The sequence below is a fragment of the Macrotis lagotis genome, chromosome X (assembly GCF_037893015.1).
Source record: "Macrotis lagotis isolate mMagLag1 chromosome X, bilby.v1.9.chrom.fasta, whole genome shotgun sequence".
NCBI classification, from domain to species: domain Eukaryota; kingdom Metazoa; phylum Chordata; class Mammalia; order Peramelemorphia; family Peramelidae; genus Macrotis; species Macrotis lagotis.
This window is the reverse complement of record NC_133666.1, coordinates 555,163,388-555,190,223: the sequence shown is the minus strand read 5'-3', so window position 1 is coordinate 555,190,223 and position 26,836 is coordinate 555,163,388. Positions and strand designations below refer to the sequence as shown.

General features: G+C 35.6%; 1 protein-coding gene across 3 annotated transcripts in view; it reads right to left on the bottom strand.

The window, feature by feature from the left end:
• The window catches only part of SPAG1 (sperm associated antigen 1), a 92,722-nt gene that overhangs the window by 8,706 nt on the left and 57,180 nt on the right, over positions 1-26,836 (bottom strand). For 2 of the 3 annotated variants that reach the window (XM_074200620.1, XM_074200622.1), the window contains 5 exons: positions 22,487-22,655; positions 16,088-16,480; positions 15,559-15,658; positions 8,420-8,572; positions 3,467-3,630 (listed from right to left, as the gene is read on the bottom strand). In XM_074200620.1, coding sequence (XP_074056721.1) covers positions 3,467-3,630; positions 8,420-8,572; positions 15,559-15,658; positions 16,088-16,480; positions 22,487-22,655 — 979 coding nt within the window. The remainder of the gene's footprint in view (positions 1-3,466; positions 3,631-8,419; positions 8,573-15,558; positions 15,659-16,087; positions 16,481-22,486; positions 22,656-26,836) is intronic. The other variant, XM_074200621.1, reaches the window with a different exon arrangement.

Here is a 26,836-nt window from a genome sequence, read left to right as displayed (position 1 = left end):
TAAAAGTCTAGGACAAGTACCTTTCATGCACAATGTACTCATTTCAGAACCTGTAACAAAATTTTTTCAAGAGTAGCTATAAATAAAGTGAAGGACACAACAACTGAAAGAATATTCACTATTCATTACCAGAAAGTTTTAAAAATCTTATCATATCTACAATTTAAATTATTAAAATGTAAAGTTTAAAAATTAGAATTCATGAAGGCCCCATAAATTTGTAATATGCTTAAGAAAACCCAGATTTTTTTTTTTTGCAAGGCAAATGGGGTTAAAGTTGCTTGCCCAAGGCCACACAGCTAGGTAATTATTAAGTGTCTGAGGCTGGTTTTGAACTCAGGTACTCCTGACTCCAGGGCCGGTGCTCTATCCACTGTGCCACCTAGTTGCCCTGAAAACCTAGATTTGCAAAAAAATAACAATGATAATTTAAATTGGCATAGGTACCAGAAATAAACAGAGAGCTGGCCTTAGTGTCAGGGAGAACTGGATTCAACCCCCTCTTCTGACTCATACATCTTATGAGACCTGCCTTTAGCCCTCAGTGCTCTTGGCTGCTCTATAAGACAGGAAGTTATAGAGAAGGTGGGGCATCTGGAGAGGTAAACCTTCCTTACCAGGAAGGAAATAGGTCTCTGTAGCTATGACATCATAGGTTCAGTTCCTATCCTCCTAGAAATGGTGGTTCAGATATTTTTGATACAGGGATCCATTTCTTTTCCCTCCATTACAAAGGGGCTCTGGTTCAAAAAGCTCTTCAAGGACCACACCTCATACCCTCACACTTTACTGAGATTGTTCTTTGAGCACTAGCACTGTTTGTCTCTCATATTGTCTCTCTGTGTCTACTATTCTTTCTCTCTTAAATATTCTGTCTCCGATATTCTGACTCCATCTCTAATATTTTTTTGTCTCTGTCTCTAATATTGTCTGCTTCTTGAGCTCTCTGTTTCTGTCTCTCTCTCTCCCTCTTTCTTCTGCCTCCCCCTTTTTCATCACCTCTCCCTCTCTTCTCACCTTAAATCTCACTTCATCCATCAGCTCCTTCTTCTACTAGGCCCAGATCTAGACATTGCTATCATCTCAAGCTTCTTTTCTTTAAATTCACTTTTTTTTTTAAAGATTTTTCAAGACAATGGGGTTAAGTGGTTTGTCCAAGGTCACACAGCTAGGTAATTATTAAGGGTCTGAGGTCAGATTTGAACCCAGGTACTCCTGACTCCAAGGCCGGTACTCTAACCACTGCGCCACCTAGCTGCCCCTTAAATTCACTATTAAAGCCCTACCAATCCAACAGCAACTGATCTTTATACCCTGATATTGGAAACAGTCAAGAGTCATCTAGAATAAAATTTGGAAAATCAAGTTTGCTAAGATTATGCTTTGGATAAAAAAAAAAAAACAAATCCTGGCTATGAAGTAAATAGTCTGATTTTTGGTTGCCTTGCAACTTTGGTTTTGTTTTTTTCTTTCCAGGTTTATCTACCGGAATTATATATTTAGACTGAGGTCACAGATTTAAAAAAAAGTAAATAGAATGTAACTCCAATAAGGAAAGGAAGTAAGATGGCATTAAATAAGCTACACTGAGTAAGTTTAAGATACCAGATCCCATCACATACAAAGCACATGCAGATAGGGTGGAGGAACACTATAGTTTAATGGTTTAAGGAACCATGGTGGGAAACATGAGAGAGGGAACTACTGCCTTGATTTCCAAAACAAGGAAGAGGGTAGGTACTGCAGACCACTGACCAATGAAAGTGATGTTGATTCCTGGTAAATCATAGAAAAGATTATTAAAAGGAAGGTCTGTGAGCACACAGAAAGGGAGAAGGCAAGTCCTATAAGAACAAATCATGCCATGTCAACCTTACTTCCTTTTTGAAACGGTTATTAGACTAGAAAATAGGGGGATTCCACAAGACATCTGACAATCTTTCATGATAAATTAGTAATTATTTTAAAAATACTTTGTTCTAATCTTAAACACCAAAAAAAGGGCATTTTCAGACATAATAAAATGCAAAAATGGAATTCTATGTCAAACCACAAAATCTCTACTTCATAGTGTTTACTTCTTAAAAATATATTGCTTTCAAAACTGTTCTGCTTAACTCCTTTTCAACCTTTTGGTCTTTTCTGAAAACTGTTATAATGGTCCTCTTTTTTCTTCCATTCTATTCTTTGCCTTTTGATATACTTATCAATAAAGTAGAGTGATTCAGTTCTATTTAGGAGCCAGACACTGTGCTGGGCTCTAGAGATATGAAGGCCAAAACAAACAATAAAGTGGTTTTGGAACTTGTTCACTAACCAGCCTGACCCCATAAAGTGGTGATTAACAGAACATCATGAATCTAGAAGACACTAAGATTATATCTCTGGCTCTGTCCTCTTCAAGCTTTAAATGGGTTTAGAGATATGAAAACACAGACATCAAGTTTGTTAAATTCACAAATGACACAAAGATGGAAGGGATGACACCTAATAGAGTAGGTGACAGTACTGGGATCCAAAAAGATCAAGAAAATCTGGAAAAGCTAATTGGATGAAGACATGATAAAATCCAACACACCCCTCAGATGTAATGTTCTACTCCTGAATTCCAAAAACCAACTGCTTAAGGACATGGGAGATAAAACAGCTGCAGAGAAGTAGTTCATGGCAAAAAGGACATAGGAGATCCAAGGAATGGAAAAATCCAATGAGTCAGTAACATAATGTGCTAGTCAAAAGTGTTCATATAAATTTGGGTTGCAATAACAGAAAGTCAATATTAAAGGAAAGAATAGTTCTGTGTCCTTGGTTAGAAGATTGTCTAACTTTAGATGTCAAAATTTGGAAGGGACAATGATAAGCTCAAGGGCACACATAGGATGATGACCAGAATGGAGAAGGGACTCCAAATTCTGCAACCACAAATCAGGAAATCAGTTCTGAAGGCACTTCCCAAAAACAGGCTGCAAGGTGGCAGAGATGATAGAGCACTGGACTCAAGTCAGGGAGGTCTCGGTTTGATCTTACTTCAGATACCTGTTAGCTGGCTGAGTGACCCTGAGCAAACATTCAAGTGTTTGAAGTCCCAGAGTGAGGTAACTGATATAAAGTGCTCTGTATACCTAAAAACACCCTATATTTCTTTGCTAATTATTTTTATTATGAATTCCAAAAATGTTTTGCTCACTTCATCATCATTTTTCAGTTTCAAAAGGTGACTGATATGAAGGATGATAATGAAATGATCATATAGATATTATGAAATGCTTATTTAAAAAAAATTTCCATTCTTCTAGCTGGCCATCAAACAAGGGTTAATTTTTGGATTCATGAAGCACCATGAATATAGAAAAGAACAGTATTTCAATGAAATATGTTGTTTTGGCTTTGTCCTAGCACAAGCCTTTGCCTCAATGAATGGGTGAGGTTCTAAAGAGACACATGAAAAATGACACTTGTCACATACCTGTGACATTTGATTTTTGATGGAGTCCAGACTTAGTTCCATTTTGCTCTGCAGGACTTTCTACATCTACTCTGTGTAACTGAACTGAAAAGGGAACGGATGGAATTGGTGATAATTTTTCCCTCCAAGTTGGACCATCTTGATCTATTAAAGTTCTTGTTATTCTAAAAAAAAGAAAAAAGAAAAAGGTTGTTTCCACTGACTATATAATTTGCTTCTTTAATACTACATAAGACCTTACCACAGTAAAATTGACAAATGTTCTGTAAACTTATGATGCCATTCTATGTTCCCTTCGGCAAAGCATATAAACCCTAGCTATTTTCAGCCACTGTTACCACATAAGTACTGAACAGACAAAAGAGGCTTCAGAAACAAACAAAAAAAAAAAATGGTTCGGTTGGATGGTGTGGTCATTTTCGATATGAAGCACTAGCAGTAGTAGTAGTAGTAGTAGTAGTAGTAGTAGTAGTAGTAGTAGTAGTAGTAGTAGTAGTAGTAGTAGTTATAGTAGTAATGTTGCAGTGGTGCTAAATTATTAAATATAGGCATATTTAAAAACTTACTTTTTAGGAAGCAAAATGTTAGACTGGCATTTAACAGATCTGGGGAAGATTTCCTTTAACATTTAATTATTATAAAAAATTAGTCAAGTTTTACTCTTAAAAGTGCCAAATCGACACCAACAGTTTTAGATCATAATTGTAAAATGAGTAGTTTAAAATAATAAAACTATTATGAAAGATAAATATTATATAAAATTCATTTCCTCTTAAAACATTTTCATAGTTAACAATATTCTTACCTTGTATTTTTAATCTTCAAAATTTTCCAGCTATATTGTTTATACATTTACAAAGCACACCGAATGCAGATTGACATATTATAACCAGTTACTCCTATAACACACTTTACATTTGACATTACTAGTGATTTTTAAAAATGATCTTAAGGCTTATTCCAAATAAAGTGGAAGAACTCCCATCTAAGATTATAAAACAAAATGGTACTCAGTTTTAGAATAATGGTTTTCTAATCATATTTTGATAATCTGTGCCCATCTGACACTAATGTAATTTATTGAGAATTAGGGGGATTAAATTGATTTGCTTCAGATTGTCAGCTTCTTGTCAGTCTCTGAAGCAGAGGTCTTGTATTTATTTACTCATGTTTACACATATATTTCAGTGTGGGAAAATAAATAACCTTCTCAAATTGCAGATAGAAAAGGAGCTTTAGAGAAAGAATTTGCAAGCAAAAAATGAATTACCAGCAGAGAAGAAGGAAGAAGTAGTTGAAAAAAGTGATGTGTTGCCAGGGAGTAAATAGTTATGTGCAGGGAAATCTAAAAACATAAGAGATGCCTAGAGAGGAAGAGAGGAATATGGTTAAAAGAGGACAAAAATAAAATAAGCATTTTTAAAAAATAATTACTGACTTTCAGTTTTCCATTATAGAAACTTAATATAGCAAAAAAGCAAATAACTATGGAATTAATAAAGAGATATGAAGTTTAAAAAATATCACCTGAAATTGAACAAATACACTTCCACCTCCACAATATAGCTAGGCTGGACAAATCCTCTAATAGGATTACAAAAATTATATAACCACAAAGAGAATAAAGTCTTCAAGACTTTTTAAATAGCAAGTAAAAAAGGAATTTTTTACAAAGGGCACTCTTGTCAGTTTATATGAATACTGGGAAAAAAATGAAGAGGTCTTGAAAACTAACACTTTCTATCCCCTTTCTAATCCATCCTGCCCACCAGTCCCTGACAAAATCCAAAACACCACTTTCCTCATAGCGCTCTCCTGCTTCAGATTTCAATAGTGTGGTATGCTGGAAAAAAGTAAGTGTTAGCCTGGGATCTGAACAATTCAATTTTAATCCCAGCTGTGAGTCTTCTATACCACATCTTCTATACCATCATTTACTATCTCCAAGATTCAACTTCTTCTTTCAAAGAAAGCTAAACTCTTTTTTCTTTAAGGAAAATACTTAAAAAAAAAAAAACTAAATAAATGAGTTCCCTAACCACTTTTTATAAGGAGAAGCTATATTTTTTTTTTTACCCCAGATCTGGGGATCATTAGTAATTAGGCATAGCTAAAGATCCAGAATAGAATGTAATGGAGGCAATGGTTGCCTCCCTAAATAAAAACTTTGGAGAAATATCAGGTGTGGTTGGGCAACTAACCTCATAAAATTGATCTCTATTGGAAAATCGACAGACCTGGAAAAGCCCTTCAAAATCAACCAAGCCTATCCTTTTCTCTTATCAGATGAAGAAACTAGATTCTAGTGAGCCCAAGATCACATAACAAAGTGAGCAACAGAGCAAGGCCTAGAATCAGGTCTCTGGGCTCCCAGGTCAGTGCTCTTTCTACCTGCCTACAACAGAATATAGTCTAAACTTAGTGTCAAAAGTATTCCAGGACTTCAGTAAGTTGGCCTTCTCTTATCAATATGACCTTATTTCCTGCAACTTCTCTAGCCTGTCTCTCAAACATCTAGTACTCAATCCACCTTCTATGGGTTTTTTTTATTTTTTATGTATGAATTTATTTTGCAAAGTAATGGGGTTAAGTGACTTGCCCAAGGTCACACAGCTAGGTAATTATTTTTTTTTTTAGGTTTTTGCAAGGCAAACAGGGTTAAGTGGCTTGCCCAAAGCCACACAGCTAGGTAATTATTAAGTGTCTGGGACCGGATTTGAACCCAGGTACTCCTGACTCCAGGGCTGGTGCTTTATCCACTATACCACCTAGCTGCACCTGCAGCTAGGTAATTTTTGTCTGAGGCTGCATTTGAACTCAAGTCCTTCTGACTCCAGGGCTGGTGCTCTATCTACTGTGCCACCTAGCTGCCCCTCTATGTTTTTATTTAATTCTCCTGCCTAGGAAGGGGAATGCTACTCTCTGACTATATGATTCCTGGCCATGCAGATACTATTCTCCTCCATGAGAACTTTTGCAACAACTCTGACACAAAATGAACATTTCTCCCCTACACATTTTGACACCTGATTACAATGTATCTTGTATTTTCCCTAAATTATAAAATACACTTAAAATATCTCCTCAATTAATTTATGAACTACTTATAAGTAGGGATCAAGTTATAAACTTCTCTTGTATATCTCACAGTAGGGTATATAATATGTCACGTAATAGGTATTCAGTGAATACTAACTGGACCAAACAGAATTCTAAATAAGGTCAGGAAATTGTGTTAGACAGATATGGAGCTGGTATTGGAATCAGAAAAATTTGAGTTCAGGTCTTTCCTTTGTCACAAATGCTTTGTGTGACCATAGACAAATTACATAATATCTTAATGCTTTAATGGACAAGTTGTTGATGTATGTAGGTGGAAAGTTTCCACTTTAGGAGTTCCCTAAGTGATTTTATCCATCCCTCAAAAATGGAATTTGCATTATCACAAAATGATCACATTATCATTTTCATTCCAACAATTTTATAAGGCTTCACCAGATCACCACATTAAATACCTCCCCCCAAAACCCCCACTACACAGTCCATTTTCCTTTAGGCCTAGAGATTATTAAATAGAAAATATAGTTATTAAATAAGCATTAGCATTTTTATTATTTCATCATTAAACTGCTACTAATTCCAGCTATGTATCATTTATTTACAAATCACAAATCCATGAAACTCAGAGTCATGTAGGTATAAAAACATTAAACTGTGAAGGAAAATACATATTCTTATAGTATCAGACATGGTACCAATCAAAAATGCCTTTTCCATTGTCACAGTAAATAAAGTTGAAGATTCGGTATTTTGACTAGAGATATAAATCTATTCCCAGGAATACCTAATAGTGCTGATCTGATAAGGCTAATCTGTTTTTTTTTCTCACTTGCCTAACCCTGTCATATAACTTAGGTCAGTGATTCCCAATTTGTGAGCCAAGGAATTGTTGTAAGGGCTCTACACACATATATCAAGCAAAGTAAATCTGATCTTTAGTTAGTCGCAACATCCTTGCTATTCCCTGCATATAAAGATGTTATTGTGATTACTAAAATGAAAGTTAAAGAGATACTGAATTCTTAACAGCTGTCAATCAGTGGAGATTGACATCCATTGGCTTTAAAAGCCCTTCATAACCTAGCCCTTTCTAACTTTCCAGTTTTCTTACCCTTTATTTGCCTCCACGTATCATGTTATCCAGGTACACTGGATTTCATCTCATGACTCCCTTGTGATGGGCTGTCTTCGCCACCTACAAGGTTCCCTCTCCTCATCTGCACCTCTTAACATGCTGGCTTCTTTCAGGGCTTAGTTCTAGCCCTCCTTAATGCCAGTTCCTTCTCTCTGAGCTAATCTCTAATCTGCCCGGTATGTCTAGTTGTTTGCCTGCTGTCTTTGCCATAATACTTGAGGCAGGGACAGCATTTTTCCTTTCTTGTGGGACATTTAATAAAAAAACTACCATCCTGTGGTAGTAGGAAGATTTGGGATAATTTTAGACATTGAAAAGGGAAAATATTGATATAAATGAGAAATCAAAGAAACATTTAAAGGTAGGATTTAATCAGAAGAGTGATTTATTCTTTGGTGTTCCATTCCCCCCGCCCCAAAAGAAAGATATCCCAGTGAAGACTTAACTTGTGAAAGGGATTGTGAAATAAAGGATCACTGAAGATGGCAGAAGTGAAAAGTAAATTTAAAAAGATTTTATAAAAAGTCAGAAACCAAGTCCCAGGCTGAGACTTTGATTTTTATTAATGCACAAAAAAAGAAGTTGGAGTAGTCATAGTAATATCATTATGATTTCAACTATTCTCAGCAATTATAAAGTTCCTTGAAAAAAGGCTAAATCTAAAATTCTGTGATATCTAATTAAGAGAATTAATTAAAAGAAATTCAACTTAATTGAAAATATACTAGCCCGTCTACAAAGAATAAAAATTACATTACCTGTTAATGCTGTCATTTGCTGCTGGTATTCTGTTGTCTATCTGCAAAACTGTTTTATAATCTACATATGCTTTTCGATACTGCTCCATAGTTTCATATGCTACTGCTCGCCTCAAGAGAGGTTTTATAGAAAATGGATGAAGTTCCAAGGCCCTAAACAAAAAGGAAAAATTACAAAATGTAAGTTAAAATGTTTTTAATTTTCAAAAAGGAAATTCAAAGTGATTATACAATGTAGAATCATGTGCTCTCAAAAGGGCCTATGTCTACAATTTCCTCTGAGCTAAGTCAGAACATTAATAGCTAAACCCAAAGGGAATTCACAAAGACATGATTTAGAAGCAAATTCAAAAACCACATACTTTACCATTTCATTTATTCTTTAATTGTTTCATGAGTTTGTCAATCCTGTCCCTTGGGCTAAATGCAAACCCCTCATCCTTTTTATTTTCTATCTTTGTGTAAGTTTTACAATGTACACAATTACTAGTACATATAAATAATGTAAAAATAAATATACACATTCTCAAAAAACACATACGCCACATGATCAAACATGTTTGGATATATATCTCTGAACATCCCTCTACACATCATTCCCAACAAATGGTCATCTTCCACTATCAGATGTCCAGTGCAAGAACCCATTTTCCTTTTCTCCAAGATAGATAAAAAGACAAAAAACCCAAACTTATTGTCCTTAACTTTTCTTGAAGTTATAGCACTACTGATGATTTATTTTTGTTACTCTAGCTCACTTAAGGATTTAAGGAGGCCATAAATTCAAGCTTTCTCTCAAATAACATAATGGTAGGAGTCTAGAGATGTTGGAGCTAATCCTGATTAGCTGTGGAATCTGAGACAAGCCATACCTCTTTGAGCCTCACTGTCCTCAACTACAAAATGGAAACAGTATTTCTCTTCCCTACCCAGGGCAGTGAGTACTTGTAAGCACCAAACATGATAACATATGTGAATACAATCAACATATATATATATTAAGTAGCCACTACACTTGAGACACTGTTCTTAGGGACCAGGAAGAAAAACATAAGATAAATCTTGCCTTCCAGAAACTTAAAATCTACTAGGAGATGATTTGTACACAAATGATACAAGATAGAGTATGATAGGAGCAAAGGACAGATTAAAATTCTTTAGGAAAATTGGCAGAGAGAGAAAACCTTTCACCTGTGGGGGGTAGAGCCAGGGAAGGGATCAGGAAATGATTCACAGAACTTGCATTGGACTGGAAGGAAGATTTTTTTTAAAATAACATTTTTTTTCCAGCTATATGTAAAGACAATTTTCAGCATTCATTTTTATAAGATTTTGAATTCCAAACATTTTTCCCTCCTTTTCTCCCATTTCTCTAAAATAGTAAGCAAACACTTTTCAAGTTTTGAGTTCCAAATTCTATCTTTCTATCCTTCCCTCCTCTGCCCCCTCTCTGAGATGGTAAGTAATTTGATTTAGGTTATACACACATGTGCACACATGTGTGTATGCAATCATGTAAAACATTTACATGATAGAAAGAACACACCAAAAGGGGGGAAAAATAGAAAAAAATAAAATTAAGTGAAAAATAGTAAAACTAGACTCCATCATTTCTTCCTCTGGATATGGACAGCATTTTCTATCATAAGTGTTTGTAATTGAATTGGGTCATTTTTTAGCTGAGAAGAGTTAAGTCATTCATAGCAGACACAATGTTGTTCCCATATACAATTATTTTCCTAATTCTGCTCAATCATTTTGCATCATTCATATAAGACTTTCCAGGTTTTTCTGAATATGCTGCTCATCATTTCTTACTTCATGAGTAATCTAATACATTCATATACCACTTGTTCAACCATTCCCAATTGATGGGTATTCCCTCAATTTCAACTTTTTGCCACCACAAGAAAGCTGCTATAAATATTTTTGTACATGCAGGTTATTTTCCCTTTTTTATGATTTCTTTGGGATACAAACCTAGTAGTGGTATTGCTGGATCAAAAGATATACATAATTTGGTTGTTCTTTGGGCATAGTGATCTTTAGAATGACTGGATTAGTTCACAACTCCAACAGTGAATTAGTGTCCTTATTTTCCCAAGTCCTCTCCAAAATTGATCATTTTCCTTTTTTGTCATATTAGCTCATCTGATAGATGTAAGATAGGTGTTACCTTAGAGTTGGTTTAATTATCATTTCTCTAAAGTATTTTAGAGCACTTCTTCATATTAACTAAGGATAGCTTTGAGTTTTTCATCTGAAATTGCCTGTTCATGTCTTTTGACCATTTATCAACTGAGGAATAGGAAGAAGATTTTGATAGCAGGAATGAGGTGGGAATGAATTCCAGGTGCAGGGAAGTACCTAAACAATATATGAAGATGATAGCCAACAGGAGGAGATTGCACAACAACTAGTAATCCAGTTTGGCTGGATCACAGGATATGTGATGGAGGGTAACATGACAAAAGGTGGAAAGGCAGATTGGGAAAAGATTGTAGAAAATCTTAAAAATGCTTTAGATCTATTATAAACTGCCCAGTTAGGAGCTTCTGAAGGTTTTTTAAGAAGGGAAATGTCATTTTAGGAAGATTATTCTGGCAGCTTCATAAAGAACAGATTGGGAGAAAGGAAGAGAATAGAAGCAGGAAGACAAGTTAGGAACTAGTATAATAGTCCAGGCAAGAAATGATACAGACCTCCTATAGGGTGATATAAATTGAAGCTGATCAACAGAAGGAAAGCTCTAGAATTAAGGGAGACTAGGAAATACAAATTTAAGCAATTCTGAGATTCCACTTCACACCCAAGTTGACCAAAAAAAAAAAGCAAAAAGAAAATGGCAAATACTGGAAGGGCCAAGGGAAAATGGACATGTTGATAAACATGTGATTGGAGCTATGAACTAATCTAGCTATTCTGGAAAATAATTTGGAACTATATCCCCAAAATTACTCAGATGTGCCCTCTAGTACAACAATACTAGATTGATAAGGAAAGAAGACCAAAATAGAAAAAACATATTTATAGCAGCTATTTTTTGGAGTGGGAAAAACCTGGAAATGAAGGGAGAATCCCTCAATTGGAAAATGGCTAAACAAAATATGGTATATGTTATAATGCAATATTATTGTGCTGTAAGAAATGATAAATTTATTTTAGTTCCGTTCAGTTAAATATGTAAGTGCCTACAATGAGCTATGGGTTAGGGATATAAAAAGAGGCAAATTACAGTCCCTACCCTCAGAGAGCTTACAACATACAAACAAATATATATGAAGCAAATTATATAACAAGATAAGTAAGAACTAATTAAGAGGGAAAACATTAGAATTAAGAAGGGTTAGGGAAGACTTTGGGCAGAAAGTAGGGTTTACTTGACACAGAATGGAAACCAGGGAGGTCAGTAGTCAGCAGAGGAGGGAAAGCATTCAGGTGAGGGTGACCCTCTGAGAAATACCAGGGTGGAGAGATGGAAAATCTTATTCATAGAACAGCTGGGAAGTCAGTGTCACTGGATCAAAGAATACACAGGTCAGGGAGTAAGGTACAAGAAGCCTGTGGAGGGCTTTGAATGCCAAACAGGATATTCTGTATTTATTTATAGGGGCAATAAATGAAGAAGAGAATTTCAAAGAAACTTGGGAAGACTGTAAACTGATGTAGAATAAAATTAGTAAAAGCAGGTGAACAATGCACATACTATCAATAACAAAAAAAAACCTTTAAAAGCCTTAAGAATTCTAATCAACTCAATTGACCAACCAAGATTCCAGAGGACTTATGAAGAAATATGCTACCCATATCTCCTGACAAAGAACTCAGTGTACAAGATGAGATTTTTTCTTTTGACATGATTAATTCAGAAATTTGTTTTGATAGACTATGCATACACTATAAGAGTTTTTTCCTTTTTTTTCCAATGGGAGGGATGGATTCTATTCACTGAAAAAAATTAAACTCACTATTTACTACATCTAAGTATATAAAGATTTCTTGTTCAAATATGGATAAGAAGAAACATGCCCCAGAATTCCAAAGAACTGTATATATATGTGTAAAGTCTTCACCTGGCTCCAAGTCTTCATTCTAGATATCTCTGTACATGGAACATCTCTTAGACAGATAAATATATCTCTATTGTGAATATGAGGAATATGAGGAATATTTGAAAAGGGAGAAAAATAATTCATCTGCACACCCCTATCTCTTCTCTATGACTTCAGTTTCAAAGGCATTAAAATGCCCTGATGTTTGCTACAAGAGGCACAATATATACTTGGTTTCTGATAAAAGTGGAATTGGGAAGAACTGAGTTCAAATCCAGCCTCAAGTATTTACTAGCAGTGGAACCTAGGGCAAGTCATTTAACTCCTATTTGCTTTAGTTTCCTTATCTGTAAAATGGGGATTACAACTTGCACCTATGTCCCCAAGTTGTTGTGACAATTATATAATTTTACAGTGCTTAGCATGGTGTCTACCACATTGTAAGCACTTTATAAATATTAGCTTGTGGAAACAATGAGATTTTATGCTACAAAAGATTTCCATAGTTAAAGTGTCACCTATTTGCCAAAAAAGATATATCTCCAACCCCAAAATATCCATGCTAATCACAAGATGAAGTCAAACCAATCCACAAACCCGATCTTTCAGCCTAGACTGGTTTCCTAGCTTGTGGTGAACAGTCTCTATTATCAAAAAGCATTTGGAAAGAGTAGATTATAGAATATACAAACCTATACTTTTGACATTATACTCTAATCAGGCAACTAGTGGATAGTAATGGGTAGAGACCCAGTCCTGGAGCTGTCCTGAAGTCTAGAGGATCTGAGTTCAAATCCAGCCTCAGACATTATTTATGAGACCTTGGGCAAGCCACTTAATCCTAACAACCTCACATCCAGGGCCATCTCCAGTCATTCTGATTCATATCTGGTCATTGGACTCAGATGGCTCTGGAAGATAAAGGGAGACTGGTGACTTGGCACAGCACACCCTCATTCAAATCCAATTCAAATCCTCTCCCTTGATGCCATGGTCTTCTTCAAGAATGAAGGACAAACATCATCTAATGAGCTGAGCTAGATCCCTTGCCCCTCAGAAAGAGCTTCAAGGATGCCCCTGCCTGAATCAATCTTATTTTCTAAGACTGCAGATTATCTCTTCCTAAATCAATGCCCATTGGTTTAGGGCACACTCGGGGAGGCTAGGTGGCGCAGTGGATAAAGCACTAGCCCTGGAGTCAAGAATACCTGAGTTCAAATCCGGTCTCAGACACTTAATAATTACCTAGCTGTGTGGCCTTGGGCAAGCCACTTAACCCCATTTGCCTTGCAAAAACCTAAAAAAAAAAAAAAAAGAATTCTCACTCTATATCAACTTTTGAAGTTAGATCTTTCAGGCCCTTCTGTTACCTCACTAAACTTGAACATTTGCACACTAGTAAATGGAAGCATCTCAAAAACTATGTAACTATGTAAAAAAAGGGAAGTTAATTGCTTGACAGAGCTTTTCAAATTTAATCATAGAGGTCAGGATGAAAACACAATAATAAGGAAAGCAATAAATCTTATAAGTACTTGGATTATATAGTAACAGAATGATAGACTTGAGGGACTGTAGGGTCTTGGCCTTCCATCACATAAGGCTTTGTGTTCCAAAGCTCAAAGTGCATAGTCTCTAAGAGAGGTGTTGTATTGTTTGTCTGCTCCACCAAGACAAACACCAATTGTTTATTTTCTTAAAAACTTTGTATATAAAAAAATGTTTATGGGTCAACCAGAAGTCAGTCACTTATTTGGGATAAATTTTTCAAAATTATACATTTAAAAATGTCATCATGACAAAATGTAAAAGCTATTAAAGTTTGTATTCTGAAGGATTTTTTGAGTTAACAAGTTCTCTGACCCACTTAATGGAGTTAATCCTGCCAATGAGAAACTGAGTAAACTATGCATCTTATGGAAGTAAAGACATTTACAGACCTAATGAATTTTAAAAGGCCCACTTTCCTCTAAGGTGTGAAACTAATCAATAGTAAAAGAAAATTCACAATTTGTTATTAAGGGAAATAGCCTTCCTTCCAGAATATAATTTGGTACTTTATTATACTAAGGCATTTGAATCATATTCTACAAATATTTATTTTCTACTTTTGTAGCTTTTTGTATTTATTTCTATTTCAATTACAAAAAGTCCCAGTGCCAATAATTATAAAGAGCACAAAGTATAAATGGTATGACTGACCTCCAAAACCTTATAGACTAAAGACATGATAACATGTAATCAAATAACTAAGTAAAAAGCTGACCATATCACATGAGAAGTTTTTTAGCAAGTGAATGACATAATTCTGGAATCACTGGATTTAGAAGGGAATATAAGGGAAATTGAAGGATAATCTTATATAAGTCCTTAATTTTGCAGATATGAAAACAAACCAGAGAGGTTAAATGGTGACAGGTAGTAAATAGCAGCAGGAGTGTTAGTTAAACCAGGGCTAAACCAAACCAGATTTATGCCTAAGAACTTTAAACCCCATATGTTCTTTATTACAGCACTTGATCAAAATAATGCTAGATGGAAGTGTTCAAGATAGATTGAAGGAAGAAGAGTTCTAAAACAGGGCAGAATAGGAAGGAGTGTCTACAATATGTAATCTAGGCAAGAAACAGTAGATACAAGATTCACTATATACCCACCCACTATTTTAAATCTTGTCTATAATAACAGCCTTTTCAATGGTTTCAGATCACCAGATTCTTCCCCATTCAATTTATCCTTTGCATAGCTTCCAAATTAATTTTGACTAAAATCACTCTTTTGTTCCACCATTTACCTGACCCAGTAGGCTACATTCCTAGTCAAATTAGATCCTTATAGGAGCAGCTAGATGGCACAGTGAATAGAGAACTGACTCTGGAGTCAGGAGGACCTGAGTTCAAATTATGTCTCAGGTACTAGCTGTGTGAGCCCATTGCCTTGGCCAAAAAAAAAAAAAAAATAGAAAAAAAAGAGAAGGGCAAATTAGATCCTTATCAGTAACAAACAAGGAATACACATTCAAAATGCTGAAGCATTTTGCTTCAATGCTCAAGCAATCTTCTCCAAACCCCAAAGTGTGTAATTTACCTGTTACAATCTTCAATGCAGCCATTGCAATTGCCTTCCTTTAGGTAACATGCTGCTCTATTTGAGTATAAGACGCTTAATTCATCAGAATTTTCACTTCCTAAAATTATACATAAAAACAGTTTAAATGAGTTATCAAAGCCCTTTTTTCTTAGAATTCATAGGCTTCCTGTAGTTTCTGGTTTGCACTGCAGTATTACTTTTTGCTGATGGTGCAAGGCTTCCAGGGGCTATTCCTTATTCCTTATACAGCCATCATAAAATCAGCAATCACAACATGTTAATCAATATAAACAGGACTCCTTTGATGCAATGTTTCAAAATAACTTCTTATTCCTTGTCAGTTATCACTCATAAATCAGATCATTCCAACATTAATCATTACAAAGGAATTTACAGGCAGCAAATTCCTGCCACTCAAAAGGGTTGGGCTTGTATTTTTATACTGTGATTCTGGCAAATAAAATTAGCAATTGTAGGTTTTGTTTGCAATGAAGTTAAGACATTCCAAGAAACCCAAATCACTCACCTAAAGCCTGAAGCTTTTCCATTGCTTGTGAATACTTAAGTCCTGCTTCCCCAAACTGCCCATTCTTGAACAACTCATTTCCTTGGCTTTTCAGGTCTGTGGCAGTGGTGGCAGCAAGGGGCAGAGGAGAGGGAGCCGGGCTAGAGACCTCCTGGGCCCCACTGCTCCCACCTGCACTTTGGTGTCCCTGGAGATGGCCATTCACTTCCCCTGTGAGGTCAGGGGAGGGTTCCAAGCTCTTGGAGGTGCCTCCACTCAAGGGGCTCTCTCTGCTCGCCTGGCTCTCCTTTCCTCGTGACTTCTTCCCATTGCCTTTGCCAGTGAACTTATTTTGCACATTGCCCATTTCAGCCTGGTCACTTCTCTGCTCTCCTCCCACGGGCACATCAGTTTCTATAAGGAAGTTGATTAAGGAGGTTAGAGTTTGCATCATCAGAAGAAACTACTGTGAACACAACAGAGGGGTGGTTCAGTTGGGGACCAAACCCCAGGTAATTGGGCAATTGGTTTTTTGAGGAAATTTGGGATCTAAAATGTATTCCTGATCATGCCAGAAAAAAGCCTAGGGAGTGAAAGTGTAAAGTGCACTGAGAAGATTTATAGCCAAGGCTGCTCTCTCTTTGCCACCCCTGTTGCTCCTCAGAGCCTTCAGTCTAGTGCTACTGAATTGTAGGTTTGTGTCCTGCAGCATTAACTCTTTCAATACAGAACTAATCAATGCCATTAGGAAAGAGGCATTGGGATTGGGCTTTTTCACCATCAACTAACTACCTACCAAATTACTGCTTAAACCAATACATGTAAGAATTATCTTTGCATATAATTGGAAAAATTAATTAAATTAAAAAAATATAAAAAGCAATACATGCAACAATATTATTTATTTTCCTTTCAATAATATATCATGAATTAAAATGACTCATTTTGACAGTAAAAATACTATTATTGAGTAGGAGAACTTTTAGATAAAATCATAATTATACACATATTCTCTACTTGCTTCCTCTTCCCATTATAGACTGTGATCATTTGTAAAAGATGAATAATCAAGGTGAGCTTTGATTGCATTATTTTAAAATGATTTTCTAAAAAAAATCATAAGAGATCATTAAAATTTTCAAGCATAAAGTATTTTAAATTTGTACCAATTCTTCAAGGCTCTTGATGTCTCAGTAATGGGAACATCCTCTCCTGATACAGATGAAAACCAGTCTCAGTTGATAAATTCGAGGTCCATGTGAACCAGTGAATGACAGAGACACAGTGAATATGGATCATTCTGATTTTAAGCCTATCACTCTATAACCACTGAACCACACATTGGATTTCACTTCAAATAGCTCTAGATTAGGTTTTGTGTTATGTTCTTTTCACTGCCTCCTTATCTGTGTTTTCCTTGTGTTATGATCAAGAGATAACTTGTACCAATCACTTCTTTATACTGTTTTTTCAAGCTTTATTTTATTTTATTTTTTTTGGTTTTTTTGCAAGGCAATGGGGTTAAGTGCCTTGCCCAAGGCCACACAACTAGGTAATTATTAAGTGTCGGAGGTCTGATTTGAACTCAGGTACTCCTGACTCCAAGGCCAGTGCTCTATCCACTATGCCACCTAGTCACCCAACTCAAGCTTTATTTTAAAATGAATATACTACATAGTTTATATCAGTATATACTGAAACAAATAATGTATCAGTATATTGAGGGAACCTTAAATCATGAATGTTATTATTTAAAAAACATCATTTTATTTTCCTCCCTCCAAAATAATTTTTAACATTAGGGTTGTTTTTTAAGTTTTGAGTTCCAAATTCTAACCTTCTCACTCTATTTCTCATGCCTCCCTGAAATGGTAAGCAATCTAGTATCGATTATACACATACAGTCATGTCAAACATATTTCGGTTAGTCAATAAATTTTTTCCTCCAAAATAGTAGATGGAGGGTCTAGGAAAGAGTCTTGAAATATGTGTTTCCAATTTTTAAAATGTGATCAATCTATAGTCAATAATTATTATATTATTTTTCCCCCTTAGGTAAGAAAATGTTTTCCCCACATAGAATCCCCTTCTCTTGCACGTTCAACTATCCAAATCCTCTCCCCTTGTTCCATAAGACCTGCCTGGAAACATGATAGTATCATAGGTTTTATTTTAAACCAGAAAAGTTATTTTCAAATGCCAGATTTGCTATTACTGCCTGTGTGAACTCGGGCACTTCATTTACCCTTTTATCTCCTTATCTATAGATAGATTTAGAGCTGTTTCAGCTCTAAATCCACAATTCTTCTCATTTAAAAAAAAATTAAGTCCAGAAAAGATTTCTCAACTTGTTATCAACCTGGCTGTAGAAATATTTGAAGAATACTAAATAAATTAGTGCTATTAATGACAGACTATGGTCATATAAAAAAAAAATCTCTAACTAGAATTATTTAAAATTGAATTACTGGGCCTTACTTCACTGCAGCTAGGTGGCATAGTAGAGGGCTGGACTTGAATTCAGGAAGATTCAGCTTCCCAACACTAGCTCATATGACTCTGAGCAAGTCATTTAATGCTGTTTGCCTCAGTTTCTTCATCTGTCAAATGAGCTAAAGAATGAAACACAAACCACTCCAGCATCTTTGCCAAAACAAACAGACAAAAAAGCCCAACTGAAATAGGGTTATGGAGAATTGGTAATAGCTGAAAAATGACTAAACAACTGCCTAACTTCAAAACTTCAAGTGCAGTATTACACATAATGTCACATCTGATTTATGTGACAACTGGTTTGCTTCAAAGCAAAGCCCTAATTTGTAATTTTGACTAGAACTATTGTGTTTTATAGGTAGTGAAACCAATATGTGAAAGGTAGAGATTAAATAAGAGTATAGGAAGAAAACATTTAGCATCCTGAGTTGGATTTCATAATTTGGACTTATTCTCTTGAGAAATCAGTGAAAACATTTAGTCATTCAACTTGAAAATAATCACCAAATAATGCCTCCTTTATAGTCAATCAATCAAGAAGCATTTATTAGGCAACTACATGTGCCAGACACTAAGATCCAATTAAGTATAAGAAGTGTATGCTTTGGTCTCCATCATTTCAAAGGTTATCATTATGGACCCTAAATATAATGTTATAGCAACAGCCTCCCAACTGGCTTGGCCTCCAGTCCCTTCCCTCTCCAATACACATTACACACCCAAGCCAAATAAAATAACAATGCCTTTATGCCATCCTCTTGTTTAGGAATGCCCTGTCTGATTGCTCTCCAGTGCTTTCAGTATAAAGTTTAAGCAAGTTTGCCTGACAACCTATTTCCCTACCTTTCCACCTTCCAAACACTGGTCAGCCATCACATACCCTTCCACTCGAGAATGCCCTTCTCTTGCTCCTTCACCTATCCAAATTCTAGCCCCTCTTCTTCTAGAAGACCTCTCCTGATCCTTCCATGTTCATGCTGATTTTCCTTCCCCTGTATTCTGTACTTGATTTGTTGTATCTATCATTCATTCTGTCATTTTATGAAATACTGCTCTATATATTGTTAATTGTTCCATCTCCAACAAGTCTATCAGTTTCTTATTTTTATCCTAGAAAAATTGGAAATTATGAGTAACACTCTCTTCATGTGGCCCTGTTGAAGCTAGAGGAAAAATGTTTTAGCTGTCTAAAGAGAATTATGCTTTCTTAATGTTCAGTGTAAAGCCCTGAAGGCAAGTTTTAATACCCTCTCTTCCTAAAGCAGGATCATAGATGACCTAGTTTATGAACTGCCAACACAGAGAGAAAACTAAGAAGTGGCAAGGCTCTAGCAGGCTCAGGAGGAGATCTGGAAGTAAACAAACAACAAACTTAGTGAATGAAGAATGCCAGCTCCCAGAGCAGCAATAATTGAAAGAGTCAATCCTCCACAACCAATCAGTCTTAACTTAGTGTGCAAAAATAAATGTAAATATCAAAGAAAATCCAAGGTGACCCCCCCCCCATTTATCTGTGAAGGAGCAAGCTTTGTATTCAATTGTGAAGCAGGTAAAGCAAAGGAAACAGTCTCCTTTTTGTGCCTCTAGCAGCACACTGCCCACCACACAGTAGAGGCTTAATAAATATGCTTGATTAATCCACTGGTCCTCCCCTCACCCCAGTGCTCCTGAATTCTACCACAGGGAATGAAAACCTTCTAGTCTTTCAGATGTATCTGCCCTTCACTTAATTTCATCTGGCCTGTATCAAGTTTTCTAGAATCAAATGACTCCTGCAGAAATGATCAAATACAGCTGCATACAATGGGAGAAAAAGTCCATGTCATTAACCAGAGACATTGTCAAAGTCTAAGACACTCTCAGAATTGGAGAGAGGACACCAGCTGGGGATCTAGGACTTCTCAGGCAGCCTGGGCCAGCAGGAGAACAGAGGGGCAGAGAGTGAGGTCCCAGATGTGAGACAATCCTGGGCCTCTCACTTATTCCTTTCTATTTGGTTTTCTTCCCCTCCCTCTCTCAGCAATACAGTTCTCTCCTTTTCCTGTCTTCCTTCTCTTTTTCTATTTCTTATTCCCTTACTAAGTCATAATAAGAAACTGAAGGCATTTAACATAATTTGTTGCATTAATTAAATGAAGGTTTATAGTCTTTGTTTCCCATTACAATTACAGATTTTTTTTTCCTGAGAATTAGTTGTCTTTGGTGTAAAAAAAGGTCCTTAAACCTTGCCCTAGAGGTTTGAAAACATATGTTGTTTTTTTACCTTTCATTTTACATTTTGAAGGAGGGAGGTAGGAAGAGGGATGGAGACAATAAAGAAGAAAAGAAGGAAGGTATAAAGGATATAGTAAGCACCTACTGAGTGCTACACAGTGCTTTATAAGTTTACCTCATTTTATCCTTATAAAAATCCTGAGAGGCAGGTATTGTTATTATCATTCTACAATTGAAGGGACTGAGGTAAATCAAAAAGATGTTATATGACTTGCCCATAGTCACACAAGTAGTAAGTGCCTCAGGCCTAGTGCTCAATCCATTCTATGGCACCTACCTTTTATTTAGCTTTCATTTACTAAGGATTATTTTTGTTTTAAAAAAATACTTTATCGGTGGCTAGGTGGCGCAGTGGAGTCAGGAGTCCTTGAGTTCAAATCTGGCCTCTGACACTTAATAATTACCTAGGTGTGCGGCCTTGGGCAAGCCACTTAACCACTTAAGCCATTTATATATATATATGTATATGTATATATGTATATGTAGTTCCTCCCAAAAGTCTCTGTGAGCCCAGTTCTACTGAGCTCCCAATCATGCATGACTGACCACAGGCTTAATGAATTAATAAATATGTGAACATTACTCTCTTTTGTTAAAGCCAAATTTAGATAATCTTTTTTCTCAATCTTCACTCACAAATATAGTGATTTAAGAATTACCAAGACTTTCCTCATCACAACCTTGTTTAGTAGTGTTACCCTCATTTTCCTAGTGTTACCCTCATTTTCCTGGTGTTATCCTCACTTTCCTTTTTTTTTTTTTGCAAGGCAAATGGCATTAAGTGGCTTGCCCAAGGCCACACGGCTAGGTAATTATCAAGTGTCTGAGGCCGATTTGAACTTAGGTGCTCCTGACTCCAGGGCCAGTGCTCTATCCATTATGCCATCTAGCTGCCCCTATCCTCATTTTCCTAAGGCCCATTTAATCAGGGTCACATGTGTCATATTCGGGATTTGAACTCAGCTCATTGTGAAACAGTGGAAAGAGCACAGCTTTCAGAAGAAGACTGTCTCATACCTAATTCTGCCTCTTACTACTGGAATGATCTTGGACAAATAATTTAACTTTCTCCCTGACATTCTATTAAAGTTCATTGTTCTTTTACTGTCTCTCTTTGAGATCCATAATTTATTTTTTGTAAATAGAACTTTCTCACATTGCTTCTCTTTGGGAGCTTTTATTTTTGAAAGCAGAACTTTTTAAAGAGGCAAAAAATTTATATTTTCATTGATTCACAGTTTAAGGATGTGTATGAGACTATCTACACGATTTTTTTCTGTTTCTAGTCAATTTCTCTGCTATTAAGTCAATGGTCATAAAACCCCCATTTAAGACTGAAATGTTTGTTTTATTTGTAAATTACAGTGTTATAAGGACACAGCCATAGTTTCATCCAAAAGTTCTAATGTTCAAAAGTGAAAGCCAAGTAACTAACTGAAAGAGGAGTGATACTGGGTTTGGAAAAATTGGAAAAAGTTAAAAGAAAAATAACTTGGAGGGTAACCCAAAAGGTCATTTTCAGAACAAAAAGTATGACTGAAATGAACCTGTGGAAGTCCATTTCCTTTTCTAAACAAACTGAAAGATACAGACAGCCTAAATTTTTTAAATGCCACTTTTTCTCAAAGAACAACTGAAGAAATGATAGTTTACTCTTATCTTCACTGTCATTTTCCTGTTCTCCACTTCTTTTCCCATCTTCATCCTCTGAATCTTCTACTTCCTGAATGATCATTCTCTTTCCTTTGATTTTGGGTACAGATTCAGGTTGGGACGTGTTCAGGTGTTTTTCAACTTCTGACAAGATTTTCTGTAATTGAATCTTTAGGTTAGGAAAATATTTTACAGTAATAAAAAATAAAGTAATTTCAAGTTTCAAAACTAAAAAAAGAGAATTTCATTAAGCCCAATAGTATCAGAGAATCTCATAGCTGAAAAAGTCTTTAAGGGTTGCATACTCCGAACCCCTCCATGAAGCATGAATCCCCTCCTTGACATCCCTCCCAAGTGGTCAGTTAGCCAAGCTTTTGTTTAAATACTTTTAGCATCAAGGAACTCACTATCTACCTCACTATTCTACCTAGATGCAGTTAAACTGCAAGAAAGTTTTATTGAGCAGAAATTTGCCTCTCTTTAACTTTTGCCCATATGGTCCTGGATTGTGTCCTCTGTGGCAATGAGGAATAAATTAAAAAAAAGTAAAAAAAAAGAACAAGGACAAAAAAATTAAAAGCTAATTTCTCCTCCATATGATAGCCCTTCAAATATTTGAAAACAGCAATCATATTCTAGTTTCTTAAGTCTTTTTTTTTAAAGTTAAAAATGCTTAAGCTTCTTCAACCACTGTTCATTCCACATAATTACTAGATGCCAAACCATCCCCATAACTGTCCTCTAGGCTCCATCTATACCATCAATGTTTCTTTTAAAATGCAGCACCCAGAAATGAACCCTGAAGTCCAGATGTTATCTGTTCTGTGCAAAGCACAAAGGATTCTAATCCCCTTTGTTCTGGACATTGTACAGGAACATGTGCATGATGTGACCTGAACCAACACTTTACAGCTGTATCATCAGGGCTGTGGGGGTCCAATTTCATCAGCATAGAGACCCCCAGGGAGCAAACACCCCTCCTTCCCAATTCATTGTCTGAGACAGTGATTTGGTGTGATGGTGGGAAATGTTTTGCCCATATCACCCAGTCAGTATGCCTAAGAGGTAGGACTTGAACCCAAGTTTTACTGATTCCAAGACTTGTTAACTACAAACTACACCATTCTTTTATCATAAGAATATCATTTAATACATTATAAATTCTATATATTATAAATGTATAGTCATTGAGCAATATATCTAGCCATTCAACCAAGCAGATGGTCTATAAAAATAAGTTAGCTACTAAGTCCCAAGAGGGTTAACTCCTATAAAGATCATGAAGTATTACTTACTGGATGTCCCCAAAAGTTGTGCCCATGGAACTAATTATCCCCGTTAATGGTGCTTTACATACATCTTAATATATAATTTTTTGTGAGTCAAATGAACACTATTGTATGGGATATGCCTCTACTTCTGTTAATACAGCCTCATATTTTAAAAGGAAGCTAGATGGCTCAGTGGATAAAGTGCTGGACCTAGAGTCAAAAAGACCTGAATTCAAATCTGACATCAGACACTGTGTAAACTTGGTCAAGTCATGTTTTAACTTGTTTGTCTTAATCCACCAGAAAAGAAAACCTCAAACCATTCCAGTAGCTTGACCAAGGAAACTCTATGGACAGTATTAGTGTGCTGTGTTCCATGGGGCCATGAAGAATCAGACATGATTGAATAACAATATATTGTTAGACTTTTAGTAACTGTGTCATATTTTTACTCATAAGGAGTTTTAACTTCAAACTACTGAGACCATCTTCACTTCAACTACTATTGTGAAGACAGGTCTTCATTATCCATTAAGATTTTTACCTCTAATTCTGCCACATCTAGTTTATTTTGTTCCTCTATATAATTTAAAAATTTCTAGGGCGGCTAGGTTGCCTAGTGGGTAAAGCACCAGCCCTGGAGTCAGGAGTACCTGGGTTCAAATCTGGTCTCAGACGCTTAATAATTACCTAGCTGTGTGGCCTTGGGCAAGCCACTTAACCACATTTGCCTTGCAAAAACCTAAAAAAAAAATTGTTGTTTTCTAAGACAAACTCAGAGACTATCCGAAAATAATTACAAAACAACTTTTCATACAAAATCAGATTTAAATAATTGGATAAATGTCAATTGCTCATGGGGAAGCTAAGTTAATATAATAAAAATGACAATTCTAAATTAAATTACCTTTTTCAGTGCCAAACTACCATCAAATTACCAAAAAATTATTTTATTGAGCAAGAAAAAGTAGAATAAAAGTTTAAGAAAATCAAGGGAATCAAAGCATCAGTCATCAAAACTGTTTGGAACCAGCTAAGAAACAGAGTGTTGATCAGTGGAATAGTTTAGGACAAAGAAACAGTAGTAAATGACTATAATAATGTACTGTTTCATAAACCAAAAGAATCCAGTTTCTGGAATAAGAATTCACTCATTAATAAAAACTTCTGGGAAACTGGAAAACAATATGACAGAAACTAGGCATAGATAAGCATTCTCACCCTATTCTAAGGTAAGATTGAAATGGGTCAGTTTAGACATAAAAGGTAGAACAAGGAATGGCTTAACTGTCAGATCTATGGAAAAGGGAGGAATTTATGATCAAAGAGGAGCTTGATAACACTGTAAAATACAAAATGGATAATTCTTTACATTAAATTAAAAAGTTTCTGCACAAATAAAACCAATGCAACCAAGATTAAAAGGAATGCAGTAAGTTGGGAAACAATTTTTACAACTAGTGTTTCTGATGAAGGTCTCATTTTTAAAATTTATAGAGAACTGAGTCAAATTTTTAAGAGTACAATTCATTCTCCAATTGATAAATGGTCAAACAATTTGAACATGCAGTTCTCAGTTAAAGAAATTAAAGTCATCTATAGTCACATGAAAAAATGCTCTAAATTACTGACTAGAGAAATGCAAATTAAAACACCTCACATTAGAGGTAGCGAGGTGGCTAGGTGGCGCAGTGGATAGAGCACCAGCCCTGGAGTTAGGAGTACCTGAGTTCAAACCCAGCCTCAGACATACTTACTAATTACCTAGCTGTGTGGCCTCGGGCAAGCCACTTAACCCCATTGCCTTGCAAAAAGTAAAAACACCTCACATCTATCAGATTGACCAATATGATAAAAAAAAAGAAAATGATCAATGTTTCAGGGAATATGGGGAAACTCGAACACTAATGTACTGTTGATGGAATTGTGAACTGATCAAACTTTCTGGAGAGCAATTTGTAACTACACCCAAAGAGCAATAAAACTGTACCTAATTCAGTAATAAAACTACTATGTCTGTGTCCCAAAGAGATCATAAGGGTAAAAAAAACCTACATGTACAAAAATATTTATAGTAGCTCTTTTTGTAGTGGCAAAGAATTGGAAATTGAGGGAATGCCTATCCAATCCACTGGGGAATGACTGAACAAACTATGGTATATGAATGTGAGAAAGTGCTATTGTTCTGGAAGAAATTGTGAGTAGCCAGACTTCAGAAAAACTTGGAAATTGCATGAATTGATGTTGAGTGAAGTGAGTAAAACCAGAATAATATTGTACACATTAATAGCAGCATTGTGTGATGATCAACTATGATGGACTTGTTCTTCTCCACAGTAAAATAATCAAAGACAATGCTAAAGGATTTGTGATAGAAAACAGCATCCACATCCAAAAGGAACCATAGTTCTGAATACAGGTCAAAGCTTACCATTTTCCATTTAAAAAATTTGTTTTGTGATTAATTTTTTTCTCTCTTGTGATTTTTTTCTTCTTTTTGTTCTGGTTCTTCTTTCATAATGTAATTAATATGGAAATATGTTTAAAATGATTCTGAATGTATAGACTAGATTAGATTGCTCTCTGTCAAGGGGAGGGGGAAGTAATGGAGGAAGAAAGAAATGTGTTAACTCACATTAAACCTTATGAAAATTGATTGGTTTAAAACTATCTTTATATGCAAGTAGAAAAATAAATTTATTAAATTAAAAAAATAAAAAAGTTCCATTAAAGTTTTTAAAACAAATGTTAAAAATAGTTTTTACATGGAACTATGAGAAAATGAAATACTAAATTTGAAAAAATTTTTCTACCATTTCTAAGTAGCTGAAGTAAATATTGAATGGGACAGCTGGTTAGACAATATTAGGTACTTACTCTCTATTTGCCACTATGCTAAGCACTAAAGCTAGGGCAGGACCACTGACAGAACTATGACCTGGATCAAGTATCCTGATACATGCTAATCAGACTTTATATTTTTCTCCCCATCCTAAAATTATATTATTATAATAATTTGAACAATCACTTAGACCTATCTCACTCAAATAAGGAAACTGAGGTCCAGCAAGATCAGTTT